This window comes from Peromyscus californicus, unplaced genomic scaffold (genome assembly GCF_007827085.1).
Source record: "Peromyscus californicus insignis strain IS unplaced genomic scaffold, ASM782708v3 Scaffold_20__1_contigs__length_68692818, whole genome shotgun sequence".
Lineage (NCBI taxonomy): Eukaryota > Metazoa > Chordata > Mammalia > Rodentia > Cricetidae > Peromyscus > Peromyscus californicus.
This window is the reverse complement of record NW_026294503.1, coordinates 65,579,546-65,599,927: the sequence shown is the minus strand read 5'-3', so window position 1 is coordinate 65,599,927 and position 20,382 is coordinate 65,579,546. Positions and strand designations below refer to the sequence as shown.

The 20,382-nt window shown below is 48.0% G+C and overlaps 1 protein-coding gene across 1 annotated transcript in view; it reads right to left on the bottom strand.

Moving 5' to 3' along the window:
- Nucleotides 1-20,382, bottom strand: part of Slc4a8 (solute carrier family 4 member 8) — a 71,473-nt gene that overhangs the window by 14,421 nt on the left and 36,670 nt on the right. The window contains exons 10-20 of the mRNA XM_052748998.1: nucleotides 20,072-20,218; nucleotides 19,220-19,320; nucleotides 14,041-14,215; nucleotides 13,342-13,475; nucleotides 12,081-12,326; nucleotides 10,531-10,636; nucleotides 9,145-9,306; nucleotides 5,717-5,830; nucleotides 3,226-3,387; nucleotides 2,085-2,336; nucleotides 1-47 (exon numbers count right to left, since the gene is read on the bottom strand). The exon at nucleotides 1-47 is cut by the window's left edge and continues 22 nt beyond it. Coding sequence (XP_052604958.1) covers nucleotides 1-47; nucleotides 2,085-2,336; nucleotides 3,226-3,387; nucleotides 5,717-5,830; nucleotides 9,145-9,306; nucleotides 10,531-10,636; nucleotides 12,081-12,326; nucleotides 13,342-13,475; nucleotides 14,041-14,215; nucleotides 19,220-19,320; nucleotides 20,072-20,218 — 1,646 coding nt within the window. The remainder of the gene's footprint in view (nucleotides 48-2,084; nucleotides 2,337-3,225; nucleotides 3,388-5,716; nucleotides 5,831-9,144; nucleotides 9,307-10,530; nucleotides 10,637-12,080; nucleotides 12,327-13,341; nucleotides 13,476-14,040; nucleotides 14,216-19,219; nucleotides 19,321-20,071; nucleotides 20,219-20,382) is intronic.

Genomic DNA, 20,382 nt, shown 5'->3' with positions numbered 1-20,382 from the left:
ACTCCCATGTAGAGGAAAACTCCGTAGAGCACCGGCATCGGGATGAACTGCAGGTAAGGGCGGAGACAAGACATGGGGCACCAGCAGGGTTACCGCTAGCTGTTCTTCTTCTTGAGACACTCTTACTGTGTAGCCTTGGCTGGCTTGGCTCAATATGTAGACCAGGCTGACCTTGAACTCATGGACACCTGCCAATCTTTGCCTCCTGAGTGCTGGGATTAAAAGGTGTGTGCCACCATGTACCATCTCTATAAATTTTTAATTTTGAAAGTGAAACAAAGCCACAGACAGTTTCATAAACTTCTCCTTCAGTTAAAGTAAAAACAAAAGGATGAGCTGGTGATGATCAAAATCATTTTATTCTGAAATGAAATTGTTATCCACAGGTAAGTCATGGGCCTCGCGTCTCCTCCAGCCTCTCCCTCTGCCAGTCTTCCTCCTCCCTAGATATGAGGGCACAGATGGGACAGGCCCACACTCATGGTCATGTGCACATACACATGCATACACACTCATGGTCATGTGCGCACACACATGTACTCACATGCATACACACTCATGGTCATGTGCACAACACATGTATACCTGTACACATTCATAGTCACATATACACACATACATACACACTTGTGGTCAAGTGCAAACATGCACACACAGGTGCACACACACACACACTCACACATACTTCACTGATGTAATTTAAATCTTCTGTATTCAACATCACCTCCTCAGGAACTTAGTGTATTTTGACACAAACTGAAAAAAAAAAATCACTTTTACTGACCTAAGATTTGAGGGCACAAGCTGAGAACATGTTGTTATACTGTGTGCTTTTTAAGGTGGTGGACACAGCACGTGACTGTGGCCTTCCTGTCACATCATGTCTTTCAACTTAGATAAAGCTGGCCTTGAACTTGCTGTGTACGAAGGATTTCCAACCTCCATCCGCATCAGCACCCGCCTGCTGCGCTAGTGCTGAGGACGAAATCCAGAGCATTCGACAGCCCTAGTCCCTCAGTCTGCTTTTATCCTGGCGATAAGAACAACGTAACTCCTCTCAGAGTTAGAAAGTCCACACTGGATTTCTCTGCTGCCCCAGCCCTAGTGTAACCAGGCGTCCCAGTGTGTGGACAAGTCTGTACCACTGCTGGATGGTGTCTTTATTATCCACTTGACATAAGTTCAGAGTGACCTGGAAAGAGGACGTCTCAGTAAGAACTGCCTGTGGGACACTGTATGATTAAAGGCCAGTGTGTGAGCCCATGGTGGGCAGTGCCATCCCCGGGGAGCTGAGCACGGGCCAGAGTATGAGCCAGTACACAGCGTTCCTCCGTGGTTTCTACTTCTACGTGACGCACTGTTACCTGGAAGTGTACGGTGAAATGAGCCCATTCCTCCCCAAGTTGTTTTGGTCATGGTCTTTATCACAGCAATAAAAAACATACTAAAACCGTATCTACGATCCCAGCCATCCAGAGGCAGAGGCAGTTAGGACTGCCATAAGTTCAAGGCCAGCCTAGTCTACATAGTGAGTTTTAACCAGTCAGGGCCATATAGACCTGTCTCAAGAACAAAAAGCTAGGGGTAAGAAGAGCCAGGACATAGCTCAGCAACATGGTGATTGCTATGCGCTCTGCACACAGAAGGGCCTAGGCTGGACCTCTAACATGAAGGGAGCTATTCAAAGAAAAGGAAACGGCAAGACAATGGTCCATCAGATTACTTACTACATTTTATAATGTTTGTTTTCTTAAGCACATTTAACTGTCTTACCCACAAGAATAAATTCTTCTGGGCTGGAGAGATGGCTCAGAGGTTAAGAGCACTGACTGCTCTTCCAGAGGTCCTGAGTTCAATTCCCAGCACCCACATGGTGGCTCACAACCATCTGTAATGAGATATGTCACCCTCTTCTGGCCTGCAGGCTTACATGCAGGCAGAACACTGTGTACATAACAAATAAATAAATCTTAAAAAAAAAAAAATAGAATCAATTCTTCCAGAGTCGGGGTCTGTGTATATCTTACTGGAGCCCTGCATTTCCAGCATGGTCCCTGGCACAAAGGCCCTCGATGAGTGATTACCTTTAAGACAGTCGTCATGAAGACTGAGCAGCCCATCAGCACGAAGATCATTAGGCCTGTGACTCTCTGTTCTCGGATGCCCAGGAACTTAGGCTGCTCCCCAGGAGCAGAGCACTCAGACTCCAGCTTGAGGCTGTTCACATGTGTGATGGACAGGACAGTCGCAGCCACAAACCAAGGCAGGCCCATGATGGAGCAAACGCCCAGCATGACGGCCACCATCAGCAGGTCCAGATGGTAGCCACAGCCTTTCTGTGGGGGAAATGGTCGCTTTCAGTGAGCTGCCTGTAGTAGGTCATGGAACAGTGAGCTAAAGGCTTCAGGCTCCAAGCTGGTTGGAGTAGAAGGGGGAAAGAGTCCAGAGAATGCTTACAACCCTCCCAGTTTGGAGGGAACAGATAAGAAAAAGGGAAGTTTAGCTTGTCATATATGTGTGTGTGTGTGTGTGTGTGTGTGTGTGTGTGTGTGTGTGTGTGTATCTATATATATATAGATATGCGAACATCTGGTCTTTATACAGTTGCCCCTAGCTTCCTCTGATTGAGTTTCAGACATTCAAAACTCAACCCTTCTTTGGAAGAGTAGCAGGAAGCAAGCCACATTGTGACCGTCCTAGAAACTACAGAACAATGCTTTTATTGAGTTCCTAGACACCGTTCCCATCCTTGCCAAATCTCGATTTTGCCATAGAGATGGAAGGCATGTGGCATCTCACTAATACATGAGTTAGAACAAACCCTAGCCTGAGGAACCCTAACTCAAGATTCACCTTGAAGCTTCACAATGGACCTCAATGGAAGAATTCCTGCCTCTGGGAAACAGAGGTCCAAAGCCCTGAGCCGAACCTTAGGAAGAAAAGCTGTATAGTTGTTGATTCAGAACATGTAGCTATTTAGGGACCAGCAGGGCCTCTGGTCACCCCCTCTACCCAGTCTGCGAGGAGAGTAATGGAGTCCAAGTCCCCCCACATCATGTCACATGCTCCATCTGGTCTCACCTCCAACCAACCTTTGTTATCAACAGGCAAGCAATGAAAAGCCTTCTGAGACTTTCTTCGCTCAGTTCCTGGTATAGCCAGGCTTAGCCTAAGTGAGAAGGTTAACAGGCTGCCACTTCAGCCTCAGGTCTGAAACTCAGTTACCTTGAGCTTATGCTCCTTCCGGTTAATGATGACGGCGGTGATCTGCTGGTCCATGAATATCAGGATGGTGCACAGGAGAGCCGGGATGGTCGCAGCTAGCACCGTCCACCAGGGATTGGGGCCAATGGGATTGATAAACCATCCTCGATCATCCCTCGTCGGCTAAGAGATAAAACAAGCTGGATTTTTGTGTCTTAACTCTGGACAAAACAAATCAAACTGAATCATTATTCTGCTTTTCTTTTTGTTCTCATTTGAATAAAAATCCTTAGAAAACAAAACAAAACATGAAATACAGCAACCCCTAAGGAAATCTCTGGCCTTTTTTTCCAAATCCCCCTTAGTGGTCAGTCGTCACTTATCAGCTTCCTGTGGAATATTCATTAATCCTCCATTTACTCCCCAAGTGCAGAGAAAGCAACTTTATCTCACAATCACCCCAAGTAAATATATCAGTAACTAAATCTGTTGTTAAAAAAAACTGCCTTCCCAAGACAAAGTACGTAACACAGATGACCCTTACCACTCCTCACAGGAGCCATGGACTATGTCTGAAGTACAAATAAAAGCCAACTGGACCCATGTGTACTCTTGGGCTGAGAGTAGAGTGTCCCTGTGCCCTCATCAGTGGTGAAACGGGAGCCCAGGTATTGGAGACTTAGGAGTCCCAAAGCTTGGGGATGGCTGACCTAGGACCCTCTTCAGTGGCTTTGTAAGCCATTTGTTCAAACTCTCAATCTCACTCACCCTTGGTGCACTCCGAGAAAAGACAAATGGTGCTGGAGGACAAAAGGCTATCACCCAGAATGACCCCAAAACGCAGCAAGTAAGCGAGAGATTGCTGAATCAGAAGCATTTGGTTGCTACATTAGATACGACACTCAGGTTAAAGAACTCTTCAATAACACTGGCAAGTCCTGGATTTTGAATGGGCTAAATAAATTCTAAAAGCTTTAGAACCTATGCTTAGAGGCTATGCAGTCTTAGGTAGCAGTTACGTTCTCAGACCAACACAGAAACCTATTAACGCATTACTGATATCATAAGCAATCACACAGCCAGGCCTGCTAAATCTACCGGTTCATTCTACACCTGCAGACTCAATCAACCGCAGATTAAAGATGCTGAGGACATGCCGCTGTGCTAGACACATTCAGACGAATGCCACTGGTCTCTAAATACTACAGGATAACGCCACTTACACTGCTGTAGATAAAATCGGTCTAAGATGGTTTAAGTACAAAGTAGCTTGCACACAGGTTGTACGTAAATATAGCATTTCCCTTCTGGAATGGGGCATCTGTACCCTGGGTCCTGGAACTAATCCCCAATGGATAAGAAGTGATTACGCCAGCCTTCAGTCTGGCCTCGGGAGCTGGGACTGGCTGGTTAAGGAGCGAAGGCAGGAGATGGCTTGCTCTGCTTCCTGGGCGGTCCACACCAGCCATGTCTCCTTGGTCTTCTACTTCCCTCCCTGTCTTCCCCTGCCTCCCAGAGGTCCCAGAAATCAACTCAGGTCTTAAGTCTGTGCATCATGGAACTTTCCCAGACTGCTTAATGCTCCAAATTTGCCATTTTTTATACAAAATCCATTTGTCCTGCAGCCAGCTAGGAATTAGAGAGAAAGCTGATGGTGTCTGTTCATACAGGGATAAGAACACCGTGCTCTGGGAGGTGTTACACTTCTGGAGGGTGTTTTTCAACCCATTCAGCATTTTAGCAAGTTTAACAAAATTAAACAGACAAAATAGAAAAACAGACAAAACAGAGGGAGAGAGACAATGTGTCCCCTGACAACCATTGTGAAGACAGTGAGGGAGATGCAGAGTCACTCACCATGGAGCATCCCTGCCTGGCCTGGAACGCACTCTGTAGCCCAGGCTGGCCTACAGATTCACAGAGATCCGCCTGCCCCAGGCTCCTGACTGCTGGGTTTAAAGGCGTGCACCATGGAGCACCAAGGACTGCCTCTATACTGTCTGTCTTTGCCCATCCTCAGCCCCTCCTATTCTGGAGTCTTCTGAAGGAGCTGAGCATACCCAGGCTTTCTGACTCTCCACCCAATGAGGGTCTGTGGAACTAAGCTCAGCTCCCCTGTCTCATCTACTTATTACACTAAGATGGATTTGGGATCCCAATGATTGATCATTACTTCAGTCTACAAGTAAGTTTTTAAACTACTATGGATTATAAATAACTAAACATAAAATACGGCTGAAGAGATGTCCGGATGACTTCTTAGGTCTTAGGTCATTTCTACTCCTTCCCAATTCCTTACAGCTGCAGCTCTGTGAAGGTGGAGTCACCCAAGTGTGCTCCCGGGCCCACCGCTCCACGCCAGCACATCGTTATGTAAATGGGCACTTCCCATCCCCTAGAGCTTAGCAGGGCACGTACTCATAATAACACACAATGCATTTGGCTTCCTAAACCTCTGAGACCCCCGTCGGATCAGCCTACACTCAGGCATCGGGCTCCTGAGACTACTTACCTTGAACACGCTGGGAACCTGAAGCTTTGGGGACGGAACGCCAATCAAGAAGTCAACGATCACCATTGTGAAGATGGTGAGGAAGACGGCAAAGTCGCTCACCATGGAGCGGACCTAGCACAAGAAAGAACCAGAGCAGTTACCACAGCAGAGATGCTACGACCCGAAAGAGCTACGGTTTCCCAGAAAAACACTGTGCAGCTGAACTAATACAAAACCATTCAGACAAGACTACTTTAGTGTACTGAAAGTAATGCCCACAATGTGTGTGTAATATGGAACAACAAACTTCTGACCAAGTCTAACATAGTCAAGACCAGTCTCCAAAGAGCAGAGTTTGGGGTGCACAGGCTCAGATTCAGATCTGGGTCCAGCCGAGGTCGCCTGTGCTGGCCCAAATCTCAGCAGCACCTTCACGCCCTTCCCACATCCTGGATCCAATCCATCCACAGGCCGATCAGCCGCCATTCAGAACATACCCAGAACCTGAGCATGACTCGTCACCGCAGCTGTGCCCACACTCAGCCATAGTCACTGCCATCTCTCACTGGGGTCACCTTTGTCCTCCAGTGTTCTTGAAACAAAAGCTCTGGAGTAATAACCTAAAAGCCAGGTTGAATCATGCCCTTCTGCCCAAACCCCAAGAGGCCTCCTTGTTTCACCAAGTTCAAAACCCCAAACCCTCTCCTCCCCGTGAGGTGCACGGAGCCTCCAGAGCTGTCCCACCTGTTCACGCTGCTCCAGCCACACGGGCTCCCTGCCCTGCTTTCCTTGAGCGTGGCTCTCTCATGCTCTGCCAGCCCGGCTCTCTCCCGCTCAGAGTCTCTGTACTGCTCACCTCCCTCCCTCCGTTCATGTCAGGTGATCTCTGGGAACTCCCCAAGGCCCTGCAGCTTAACTCAAACACGACCTTCTTTCTGAGATTTTCTTGAGACAGGACAAAAAGACAGGGACTCCAAGGGGACTGGGAAGGGAGAGGGTGCCCACTCTGGATCTGCCTGCACGGTGCTTGTCTTCCTGAAGACGTGGAGACAAGACAGTCCTTCCTCAGGCCTTGAGTGTGGCTGTGTCAGCACACGTCAGGATGACCGCACAATCTCAGACAAAAGAAAAACTACTTTCTTTCAGAGAGTTTTTAAGTAAACCAGCTTGTTGGTTGTTTTGTTTGTTTATGAACTCACACATGTGTGAGCACACATGCATATGTGTGCACAAGTGTGTGGAGAACCAGAGTCACCTTTGGGTACCACCTTTAGGAACACCATCATCTCCCCTGAGACAGGGAGCCTGGAGCTCACCAATGAGGCCAGAGTGACAGCCAGCAAAGCCCCAGAGATCAGTCTCCTCCCCTCCCGACAACTAGAATCACACATGTGTGCCGTGACACCGGAAATTCTTCCCTGGGTTTGTGATTTTTCCCACCGTGGCCTCATGTTCGCAAGGCAAGCACGCTGCTGATGAAGCCAGCTCCCAGAGACAGAATACGTTCTTACTTAATTTTTAAGCTTCATCCTCAAACCTTGCTGTAAATGACATCCTGTGAGCATAGTAACTAGAATGGTACTTAGTACATAGTAATTAGAAAAACACAAAATCATACACACGCCCCTAAAAGCCCCAAGTGTGACTCTGCATGTCTTCAGTGTGTATGTCCTTTCCCTACATGACCCTGTCTAAACATGTTACATAAACTCTCCGATCTTCTTCACTCCGGCTTGTCTGAAATTCTTTCTGTGGTGTAGCCAAGGACTGGCTTTAACTGAAACTCCTCACGCTAGTGGCCGTGCGGGACAAGTCCCCTCAGCACCGCTGACACCTGACGGTCCTACTGAAAACCCGCCACTGCCCCCAGCACTTCTTTCCTGCTGCATTTTTTCAGTAGTGCTTATTTCCTCTGTGTGTGTGTGTGTGTGTGTGTGTAGAGTGTGTAGCTTGTGTATTGTGTGTGCATGTGCGTGGTGTGTACATGTAGTGTGTATGTACATGCATGTGTGTGCATGTGTGTGTGGTGTGTGTGTATGTATACATGTGCTTATGTGTGCGTGTGTATGTATGTGTGTGCGCACATGTATTCCCATCCATTTTACAGCCTGTCCCAGGAGGACCACCCCATTTTAGAGCCTAGGTGAGTTTTAATAAAAGATAGGGACGAGCACCCTGGTCTCAGCTTCCCACAGGGAGGAGGTAAAGACATCTTGGCCACACACATCATCCCTACTAACTTTGCTTTGATGTCTCAGATTTGCCACACTCTCCAGGGTTTTGTTAATCCCCGACTGTTCCATGGAGTCTCTGAAGACTCATGCCCATACCTGCACCATGAAACAACCCTGACCCCCCTGACCCCGAGGACCACATCTTCCTTCTTCCTCTGAATTCCTACGGCACTAACTTTCCAGGTAGATGGGACCAACTGCCCCCTGGACTTTCCCTTCATATCCACTGGAAGACACTACTTTTGAATTACTTTTAAAAGTCTTTATTTACTTATTTATTCTGTGTATACGTACACACACCATGATACACACGGAGACAGAAGAAGTTGTTCTCTCCACCATGTAGGTCCCAGGGATCGAACTCAGGTCATCAGGCTTGGCAGCGGAGTCTTTACCCACTGAGCGCCTCACTGGCCCTGCAGATATCTTTAACTCTGTGTCCCCCACGGCACTTACCCAGGCGTGAGCCACTGGTCAGTATGTAGCAGCCACTTGTTAACTATTTGTCCGGACAGGAAACGGATGTGAACTTATTTATTATGTGCTTCCCTCAGCCACGCTGCGGACTCACTAAGGCCTAGGGATGGATTTTAGCCATGGATATGTAGATGGTAAGTAACCAACCGAGCCCTCCACCCACAAATTCAAGTAGTCTGGTGTGTGGATTTGCCTGAAGGAGAGACCTCACAGAAGCCATGACCCACACAGCTGCTCAAACTCAGGCTTCTAATTCTGCTGTCTGAACTGGCAGAGACCCTGATCATGACATAAATAATAGCTCTTGAGGCTTCAGATGGTCAGGAAAGGAATCCAAGCCAGGGACAGGCTGGTTCCTGCAGCCAGGGGGTTCGTAATCTATGGCAGGAACCACACCTTGGAAGGGGCTTTGGGGTCCTTTAAAGCACATAAAGCCAATCTCTCCAGCAAGCCTGCTCTAGTTTTACATCCCAAGTGTCTCAGAATCCCAGACATGAACTTCAACAGCATTCTGGAGAGACGTAACCTTCAGAGGACATCACCACCACCTTCAACTTACCTGGCCCTTTTCAATCAAAAAGGTTTTAAGCATCCTCATTCCATACCATGGAGCTGAGAAAGAGGCTACCGAGGCGCCTACCACCGTGCAGCTCCTCAGGACAGCTGGCGCCCTTCATGCTGCCAATCTCTAGGGCAGAATCCTAACACAAAAGTAACGTAGGAGCAGCTACCTACTCTGGTCGGGAAATAGCGGCTCGTCTTAAATGTCTTTAAGGTGCTTGAGAGGATGAAGGTGGTGAAGAAGAGGATGCAGGACCAGAAGAGCACGTCAGGAGTGTAGGGTCCATGATGACCACACGACGACCCTATGAACTCTCCATGCATGTGCTGGCATTCCTGGAGGAACAGCAATTCTGGGTTACAAAAGGCGGGCACACGGGGACAAACAGCTGCTTCCTGAGGTCACCACGCACTGCCATCCCACGGTTGCGGGAAGCACAGGCCTCCAGCACTATCCACTTGACCACCATGCAGCTAGGGCCCTCACTAGCAGGTCCCTGTCAGGAACACTGGTGGTCCTAACCCATACACTTAGGCATGAAGTTAGAACTATCCGAAACAAACACTTCTTCTGAGGCTCTGGGAAGAACTTAGAAGTTGATATTATTTGTATTATAGAGACCCTTTGAAAGTTGAATATTCTTCAAGTTCCACAAAGCCTGGATCTGTCACTGTCCCCACATAATCTTATCCTCACATGTCCCCAAGTCACAGGACGGGGCATATGTGGAAGAAAAGAAGGGAGCAGCTTTCTTTTCCCTGAAAGTATGAGAGGATTTCAGAAAGGGAAAAGAAAAGTTAGAAATATTTAGGTTTGATTAAGCTTTTGTGTTTACTCTTTCATTCATTTTTGTGAGTTTTTTTTTTAATGAAAATCAGCTATCCTGTTCATATAAAACAGAGAAATGCAATAAAGCGGTCACTGTCATCAGTGGCAGATTCTCCAAGCGCTGTGGAGAAACTCTGATAGAAACAAGCACACGATGGGAACTGTAGCACTTCAGAACCTGGCAGTCATCTGAAGGATCTCAGGGAAACCCCCGTTACTGGAGGTGCATACACCATCACAAAAATATACCAGTGTTTTCCATCACTTATAAACTCATACAAATTCCAAGGCAGTTTTCAAAAATAAACAAAAGAAGGTGATTTTTGAGTTCATCTTCCAGAAATGTGTATCAGCTAACTGTTGCCACTAAGGGCGATACAGAGATCAATAAATAAATAAAATGTAGCAGTTTTAGCATGATAAAGGCAAAGAAATGGATAAGTGTATCAATATGATGAAACAGAGCTAATTGATAACAGGCCCAGGCCGCACAGTCACTGCCGGCATGATCAAAGTGGCCCTTTTCAAGACCCCGGTGGGTCTCCTCCGTCAACCCTGGACGGCCTTAAACTTACAAAATGTTCCCAAGGGCCAGGACTATAGGTGTGTGCCGCTACATCCAGCTCAAGCTCAAATGCCAGGGTCCGGCAAAGGGCCACTCTACCTCCATCTAGAAGTCCTTCATAGCCCCAGTGGTCACAACAGAGGGCTCAGGCCACGCCCAGACTTACACTGACAGTCAGGTTTGCCCAGTTCACGTCTGCAGTCACAATGTTGTGATCCTTCCAGTACTGTAAAGTATGGTTGTTGGGACTCTCCGGGAGCGTGCACCTGCAGCTAGGGAAAGAGGAAAACATTCCTAACCAGAAGCAGCCAGCTAATTATTAAGTGCTCTTAGCAATGGCTAGGTTAAGGGCTCTGTGGGAGCCTTCCTCCTTTCTTTCTCATAAACTTCAGATCTTGGAGATGGGTCCTATTGGTTGAAGACAACTTATCAACACAACCACACTCTGAATTTTCAGTTGGTCATGACTAAAGATGTGTCCAACCCAGTCAGCATGTGGGTCTTGGATAAAATAGTGTGGACAACCTTCGCCTGGCATGTGATAAGCCCAGATTAAGACCAGCGCTTCCTTGTTTGGTTTCTACCTCTTAAGCTCTTTTATGAATCAATCAGCAGAGAGGAGGTCCCGATGCTCCACTCAGTTCTCAACAACTCCTTCCAGTCTCAATCCCGGACTCCCAGGCCGCCATCATGCCCCTCCTGGAGTGAGTCCCCTGCACAGCCACTTCCTGCCTCCTCCAGCTGCTCCACTGCCCCTTCCGTCCCTCCCTCCCTCATCCATCCAGGTGAGACGTGGTGTCCTGGTGTCCGCAGGCCACCATGTTGCCCCCAACCTCAGCAGGCTCTGCATCAGCAGGCTGGCAGCTGCCCTCGCCGCTTTGGCTTCACCTGGACAACCAGAAGCCAGGCCTTCCTTTTATAACAGAATTAAGACGCAGATCTCACCAGAAGGAAGCCTCAAAACCACACTTAGGTTTTTGTTTTTAAAAGCCAATTTCAGGGCTGGGAAGGCAGTTGAGTGGGCAAAGCGCTTGCTGAGCAAACACAGAACCTGAGTTTAAATCTCTAGAATTAGACACTTAGGAATGCCGTGTGCAGCTGCAATCCGTCACACCTACGATGTAGGTCAAAGTGGAGACAGAGGACCTGGAACCTTGCAGGTCAGCTCACTAGAACACAGTGTCAAACAACAAAGAGACTATGCCAAACAAAACGGGAGGTTGCTAGAAAAAGGGCGACGATTTCTTCAGTGGTCTAACCACTGGCAAAAGGTCTGTGTTCTTGTAAACAACTCCCACCACCTGTGCTCATGTAAGCAACCCCAATCAAACTCAATGGGACACACACAAACAGGCACATGCACACACAGACATACACACACACACACACACACACACACACACACACACACATGCACAGACATACACACACACACACGCACACTCACACACACGCACACGCACACATGAAGATGTAAAAGGAGGAGGAAGACTGGTTGGACAGAAGAAAAGCATCAGTGGAAGGTGGCAGGGTGGAGGAGTATGAGGGAAAGTGATTGGGGCGAACATGATCGAGATGCATTACTCAATACATGTACTACATTGTCAAACATGAAACCGTAAATTACTTGATTACCATGCCTTGGTAAACAGAAAGTTCCTAATTCTATAAGTGAAAAACAAAAGGAAAAGGAAGAAAGGCAGGAAACATACTTACTAATAGAGGCTAAGGTGGTCCAGCTGGCTGTGCATGTGGATGGGGTAGGTCTCCGCCAGGTGAATCAGCTTTTCTATCGCTTCATAGATGAAAATGATGCAGATCAGGGAGGCAAACGCTTCTTCAGTGAAGCGAGTGATATAGCAGACGAGGGAGCTGGCGTCAGTGGCCACAAGGACGATGCACAGGAAGGCAGTCCACAGCCCGATGCAGGCTCGCAAGGACAGGTACGAGAGGGCATAGTCCCTGGAAGACACCGAAGCTCATGAACAAACATGGAAGGGAGGCAGGGAGGGACAGACAGACACTGTGGCTGATTCAGCTCAGCATATCCACACCAGCACTGCAACCCTTTGTCCCTAAGGCTGCACACACTGCATGCACTGCACTCCTCAGCAAAGCCCTGGGACGGCTTGTTCAACATCTTCACAGGAGCTGCTTGCAGGGTAAAGACAGAGAAGGAAGAAAACACTGTGTGTGCAGGATTTCTGCCGTCACCACCCATGTGATTATAAGCAGGTCGTGCAAAGAGAAGAAGAGGCTGGCTCTGGTCCCGTGAGTGTCTACAACGTGGGAAAATGGTCTTCTAGGGTGGAAACCAGAGCATCGCTAGGCCCCAGCACCATCCACAAACAATAAGAAGAAAGGACAGTAGACCCAATTTAAAATTGTCCTAAAACATAAAAGGGAGGGAGTCTGCGTCAGTTAGGATATTGGGCATGGCCGTGCAGCCTGCAATCCAGTACTCAGGAGATCACAGCAAGAGGAATGTGAGCACAAGGTCACCTGGGCTACACAAAGAGACCTTAGCTCAAAATAAACAGCTGGAGAGATGGCTCAATGGTTAAGAGCACTGGCTGCAATTCTGGAGGACCCAGGTTTGATTCCCAGCTCCCAAATGGTGGCTCACATCCACACGTAACTCCAGCTCCAGAGGCTCCAATGTCCCTTCCGATTTCCATCGGCACTGTGCACACGATGCACACAGGCAAAATGCTTGTACACGTACAATACATAAACACACATCTCAAAACTGATAAATCTAAGAGACTAAAGATGTAAAGACTTTCAGTAATGGTGAGGAGACACTAAGCAGGCTCTGGAGAGGAGGAGGCCTGCGGCTACATGAACTGTGGAAGGATGGCAGGCCAGAGACTCCCACCCCTCAGGTTTGTGTCTGCTGTGGGCCTGTAGGGAGCTGCTGCTCAGCTTTGGCAGGTGGCAGCCACGTCCATTAACCGTCAGGAAAACAATGTCTTACTTGCAGAACTTGAACAGAATCTTCTCAAACACGAGCACTGGCCCAGTACTCCCCAGGATGGTGAGGGGCTGCCCAGCAAACAAGGAGTAAGCAATCCCCGTCATGGACGCTCCAAACAAGGATTCAATTGCACTCTGAGGAGGAGAAAAAAAAATCAGAGTCCACGGCCGTCCACAGACAGGAGCTGCCTTCCCTACGCTGACTCAGCTGCTCCATGCCTAGACAATCATTTGCTTCTAAGCAAGAGTGGGGGTACCCAGGGCCTAAAGCTCTCGCAAACAAACACTACTTTAACAATTCAGGTACCCAATCCATCTTTCATGATTCCTCAACTAAGTTTTATCCTTCAGCTCAGTTCGGTATTCAAAGATATATATAAAGGCACAATGTCTATACAACATCCTATCCCACAGGGTCACTGAATCTTGTTTTCCAGTGTTATCAGTGGATCCATTTTCCATTCTTGGGGAAATGAGCAGTTCACCTAGGCAACCAGCTATTAACAGTGACGTACAAGCAGAAGGTATATGCGTGGGAGGCAGAACTGGGCTCCTCCGTAGGTCAGAAAACCCAGTCACTCAGGACAAAGGACCCCGTCTCCTCAGCACTGACTACGTGAGGTGTCCCCAGAGAACTTGGATGCCACCACAAGATTTGAAGTCTTGTCTTGGGCCATTAGAGATGATGAAAAGTTCTTACTATGCGTCCTTCAGTGGCCTCTCCCAGCAGTCCCCCAAAGGTGATCACAGGTGACATGCAGGCACAGTACAGGAAGAGGAAGGAGGCCAGACACTGTAAGCTGAGCGCGTCCCGGTAGTCACTCCAGTACCAGGGAGCCTTCCGCTTGACGTCCAGCACCAAGCCCCCAAACAGCCTGCAGAGACAGGGCGTCAGGCCTCTAACACGGTCCTCTTCCGAGGACCCAGCGCAGAACACATCTGAATACTGCAGATGTGCTCGTGACAGTTCAGCTCCAACCTCACCCCAAGCACGTCTCTTTGCACAGACAGACTCTGTTATAATCAAGGGTATGGCATATGGTAAAATTGAAAATGTACCAAGCATTAAAAAGGTTAATTTAGGTATGCATACTGCCCATTTATCAATATCCATAATTAACAACAAGGCAAACCTTAGCTTCAGTTTCAGTCTCTAAGCTGTTAGGAGGAATCGTGAAAAGCAGCTCAGGTTACTGGTGTTGTTAGGGTTTCCCAGGTATAAAGCACTATGCATGCACATTCCCACTCTGAGCAGCCCCCTGCCTCAGTCTCTGTGGAACCACTGACTCATGCACTGGACAAGCAGAAGACAGCCAGTGCCAGGCACGGGGCCGGGCACTGGACACACAGCACGGAGCAAGACAAACACAGCCCTTGCTCTCCAAGACCAGCAGCCCAGTGCAGGAGACAGGCAAAGGGTGACAATGGGTGCTGTGGTAGCACAGGCTGGGGAGGGGCATCTCAGCAGCGACTCAGCAGGAAGGACGGGGAGACAGCCAGACAAGGCAGAGGGACCAGCACTGGGGCACCCCAGGGTTCAAGGTGCGAGCAGAGATCAACAGCACAAGGGAAAAGACAAGGTTGGGGAAACTGAGTCACAGGGGCTGCGAACTGGAGCCTACTCCTCACAGCGTGTCAAGTTACTGACGGGTTTTAAACGGCGGAGCAGCAGCACCCACATGCACTCTAGAATCATCACCCTGCGGCAGTGTGAAGGCAGTGTGGACTGAGCTGAGGGGAGGCGGTGGGTTCAAGGGCTACTGGGGAGAATCAGCAGGACTCCATGGCAGCTTTAGGCCCTCACAGAGGAGGCCAATGAGGAGCAAGACACACACCGAGGAGGAACACGGCCCCAGCTAGTCAGTTCCTCAGAGTGGAGCCTTAGCGCCACAGCGACCTAGCTTCAGATCGATGGCATGGGGCGGGGGGGGCGATGGGAGGAAAGGAATAGGGGGTGTTTTAGGGCAGGAACTAATAAATGCAAACTTTGATTGGATCCTACATCAACAAATAAAATCCCAAAAGATGTTAATAATCTCAAGAAAAATGAACATGGGCTGAGCACTGGATAATTTAAAGAAAGATGGTTAATCTTGTTAGACTTGAGATCAGCATAATTGTTTTTGAAACATCCTTATTAAATGAGATACATACTGAGGTATTTACAGGAAAAATGATATCGATGATATAGTTTAAAATAATCTAGAAAATATAAAAACAAGTGAGAGGGAATAAATGAAACAAAATTGGCAAAATGTTGGTAACAGCTGGTGGGTATCTGGGGGACCATTATATAATTAACTCTTCTTCACAAGTTTAGAATTTTCTCATAAGGAAACTACAACAACAAAACCATTTTCTCTATTGGAGGGCAGTGTGATTGACCCTTGCCTCTCGTCCTAAGAGCTAGGGAACTGTGAAGAGGTCGGGACCTACACCCAGGGGACAAGCCAGGCAACCCTGCCCCACTCAGGCCCTGAGGGTGCGGTGAGAAAGGACACAGGGTGGGAACCCCCCACTCGCCCTCTCCTCTGGCTGTGGCACTGTTCCTCCATTTATACCAGGAACATCACCATCTGTCTGTGGTCTTAAGAAGGGACAGGAAAGCCACCCCCAGGACCTGCTTTAGCATCTGCATGTATCACAAACCAGCTCAGGCAAAGGAGCTATCTCCAGGAGCCAGCCTACATCACCAAAGGTCAGCCTCTGGGTTGGGACCAAAGACCTGTTCAAAACAGGGTGCCATTTTGTCTTGCTCTCTCTGTACAAAGACCCTCAGGGACCTCTGCGGTGGCCATGACTAATCTGGGACATTATACAACTGTTTCAGGGTCCTCCTACAACAGGGTCCTGTGCCAGGAACTCAACACCTTTCACCAACAACCTCCCTCTGAAGGGAAAAGAATCTCTACAGCTCACTGAGGCTCCTTGAGACGCTCCCCCAGTGGCCATCCTCTGGGCACAGGAGGTAAACAACAGACATGTTCTATGAAACAGAAGACATCCGCCTAGTAATGCTTGAGAGAGGCGGGCCAGGGTCACACTAACAGCATCACTAAAAACTATGAATAATTCTGATTACTTCTTTTATTTTTGAGATAAGGTCTCTCTATTACGTAGCTCTGGCTATCCTAAAACTCACTCTGTAGACCAGGTTGGCTTCAAACTCACAGAGATCCGCCTGCCTCTGCCTCTCGAGTGCTGGGATTAAAGGTGTGCGCCACCCACCAGCCAACTCTGATTGCTTCTTTTAGAGTCAGCCCCATACCTCACTCATGCATAAAATCAGACCGTAATGCAGACATTAATTAGACGTGGATGCTTCTCTTCATATTTGAAATTTCCTTTCCCTTCAACACGGTCCTTGATGTTCAGTGTTTGGGGCAGAGGCACACAGAGATATGAATTGAAGCTTGATGCAAGAACAGACTTACCCGTGGAGAGGGTCACTAGGCTCTGGACCACTGACTTAGGGGACCCTTCCCTGGAGGGCTTTAGGAACAGGCCAGCCATCCATTTGTCTGGTGTGCTTTGAAAGAAACCTGTTTGAAGTGTGGGGGGATCATCGAGACAGCAGCTCTGGATTTTTTTTCATTAACCCTTCCTTCCCAAAAATGTGCTCCCCAAATACGGGTTATTAATTTACCCCAAAAGCCCCTTCCCAGAGGATCCTGCTGTAGAGCTTCTGGGTTGCTAGGAAGCATCCAGTCACACTTTCTGTTTCATTACATGATAGCCCACCTGAGTCAACATCAGGATGCCTCATGACACGGTCTTAACCCTGGCTCAGAGGGTCAGGAAACACAGAACGCAGCCAAGTGCTTCCCACTGACTTCCTGTTCCTTAGACTCCACTCTACCTCATCTCCAACACCTCTTCACCCAGCATGAGAACTGTCCCTAAGTCTCTGCGTTTGGCCTCAGGGTTCTACAACATGATATGCAGAAGAAGACATCTGCATTCAAATGGTGTGAAGAATTAGAACTGTGTTTTGTGACTTGCAGTCCAGAAAGCTCCAGAGACGTTTAACGTATCCAGGGTCCACACTCACCTTTGACATAGTTAGAAGTGGTCTAGGGGCCAGAGCTGGCCTGGAACTGGGATTTCTCACAGAGGCAGTGGGTCACCTGGCCTGAGAGGCTACCGTGACAGGAAGGCCATGGCCCTGCTGCCCTTCCCTAGGTCGTCTGAGGATGACATCAGCTCAGGAAGAGGACAGCCAAGCAGAACTTAGGCCACAGCTTTCTCTGAGCATTGTCATATCCATTGCTATGTGAAACATGCAGACTCTTCCCAATCCTGCTTGCATTTGTGAGTTAAGATCATTGGGTTTGGGATAAGGGTGTTTTCCTTGGGAAAATCGGATACTATTTCCAAGATCCTATACCTGTTGAAATCCAATCTAACGGTGGCCCAAAGCCCCACACGGGACTGACTTTAAGCCGTGATTCTCATGTTCTATTTCCTCAGAGAAAACCTTGTGGCCTCAACCCCATGGCTTCAACTATGCCTGGGTACAGATACACTTACACATCAAAAAGATACACTGAAACATTGAAACAGACCCTGCCTCCTCCGGGACAGCCTCAGCCTTGGAGCCTCTCTCCAGATGCTCCCCTCACTGCCACCAGACACCAGTTCGACTCTTTCTTAGGCTGCTGCTCCCTTTAGTGAGAGCTACCTCCATGCAAGGCTTCTCCTTTCTGCCTATGTTATCCCAGAATGGAGCTACTTTCAAACATCCTCTCAACCAGAAAAACGTACTCCTCCATCAGGACAGTGCTAATTAAGGGCCATTCCCACCCCCCCATTTCTCTGTTCCCTTTGTGACTTCTCCATAAATTTCTAAGAGTAGAAAAATAAATCATGCACTATATTAAAAAATTAAACAAAATCACCTGAGCTTCCAGAAAAGAGGAACAAGCCAAGGGGATGGCGTGAGAATCATCTCCACGATGCGTCCAGCCCTGAGGACCCCACCCACTGGATCCTCTTAGACAAAACACAACATCTAGAACCAGTCCCAGCCTCTCCCACACCAGTGCCTCATGTCATCCTCTTAATCTCTCTCCTACCTGGGAAATGAACTTCCTAGTCTGTGGACTAGTTACCTTCACCTACCATAGGTAGGACCTCTGCCTTGGACACCTGTCTCTAAAATAACGGCCTAGAACTGTAGGTTTCCCCTCACGGACATCTAATGTAACACCCATCCTCCTGCCCTCAGCGGGTTTCTCATCCTAAAATGACGACCCAGCATTTACTCATCCCTTGTCCATTCCATGCTGCACATAGGTACCATGCTAAAAGTATTCATTCATCAGATAGTGTGTCTACTTGACACTGGGCACTGTGCTGAGTGCCAGGAACACAGTGCAGTATTTGACGTTTTGGAGTCAAGAGTCTAGCAGGATACACACACACACACACACACACACACACACACACACACACACACACACACACACAAGGAATAATAATGAAGTATGATATGGTCTATAACGAAGGGGAGGTTAAGAGGGGAGTTTAAGATCAATACTGCAGAAGTATGTCATTTTAGCCACAGAGAATACTAGAAGGCTTCACAAAGGAATTGGTATCTAAGTAGAGACAAAGGATGAGTGGGGAACACCAGGAAATGAGGAAGGGGAAGGGGCTGTGTTCACATCAGAGGAAACAAGATCTAGGAAGGACTAGAGGACAGGCAGAACATAATAAATGGTTTAAAAAACCTGAATGAATGAATACAATATTAGACACACCCGTACTATGTACAGTAGATGGTCCCATCTGAAATTCAACCACAGACAAGGGTGCCTCATTCCTTAACACGGGGTCTGCCAGTGAGCAGCACCAGTGAGCAGCGGCTCAGAACTTACCGCCCCGTCCGTTCAAGCTCTGGCCCGCTGTGGCCCCCATGTGGCTCTGGTTCTATGTGGCAGATGTTTCCATTTGGAACCCCAGGCATCTTCCTCTTCTCCTGTTACAAAAGACCACAGAGCGAGTCAAGCCAGCGTCTGTCTGTCTTTGCTCTTCTCCTGTGTCCAAAAGCCAGAAAAATGTTCCAATGTTCGCGGCTTCCAAATGTATTCTGATTTGACGCAACTGGTTTTCATGGGGGTGGGAGATGTGTGTGTTAACACATAGAAAACAACTTCCCCAACAGAATCTGATGCCTAACTAGAACTTTCCAGAAATAAGATATGACCTGCATCCCAGTTTCAAATCTGCGTCCCTATAATCTCACCGTCCTTTAAAATCTTACCCTAGAAGATCAGTTAATCACAAGGGTGGGGGAGTGGGAGAGGGGGATCTGAGAAGGCCAAATTTACATGGCTAGAAATGCCTGGCCTCATCTGGTACATACAGGAGCTCTCTTCCCACCCTTAGTATGTCAGAGAACCATCTGGAAGCCTATTTGCTCTTTCATTATACCGTGTTTTTCTCACTTGATTATTTTGTAAATAATGTACTTCTAAGAAATATTTTCTCTCTCCCCTCTGCCATTCTCTATCAGTCCTCCCCAAGTTTGGCTTAACATCCACTCCCAGTTAACAATGTCTCATCACATCCGAGCCTACCTGTTATTGTAAGTTAATCTTTTATTCCTAGTCTGACATTCAAGAACTCCCAAACAGGGACATGTCTCAGTATATTCAGCACAAACACACATAATATTGCTTGTCTACGGAAGGAACAGCACCCACCAATAGCTTAGATGCATACGTTACCTGGGAAGGGACATTTTTGGGTGGCTCAATTCTAATGGATGGGTCCCACTCCCCCGGAGGGAGTACCGTCACCTGGTCCAGGAACTCGTCAATCCCTGCCAGGAGGTCATCTCGCTCCTTTGCTTTATAAGCCACATCATGAAAGATCTACAGGAGGGAAAAAAACTTAGGAAAACTCAAAATTATTTTATTTACAACACTCTCCAATGAATAGTGATGAATGGATACAGCCTCTTGGTTTTTATCTCTGGCATGGACATCTAAGACGTAAAACTTAGTGCTTAAAGAAGCACATGGATTTTAAAAGGAAC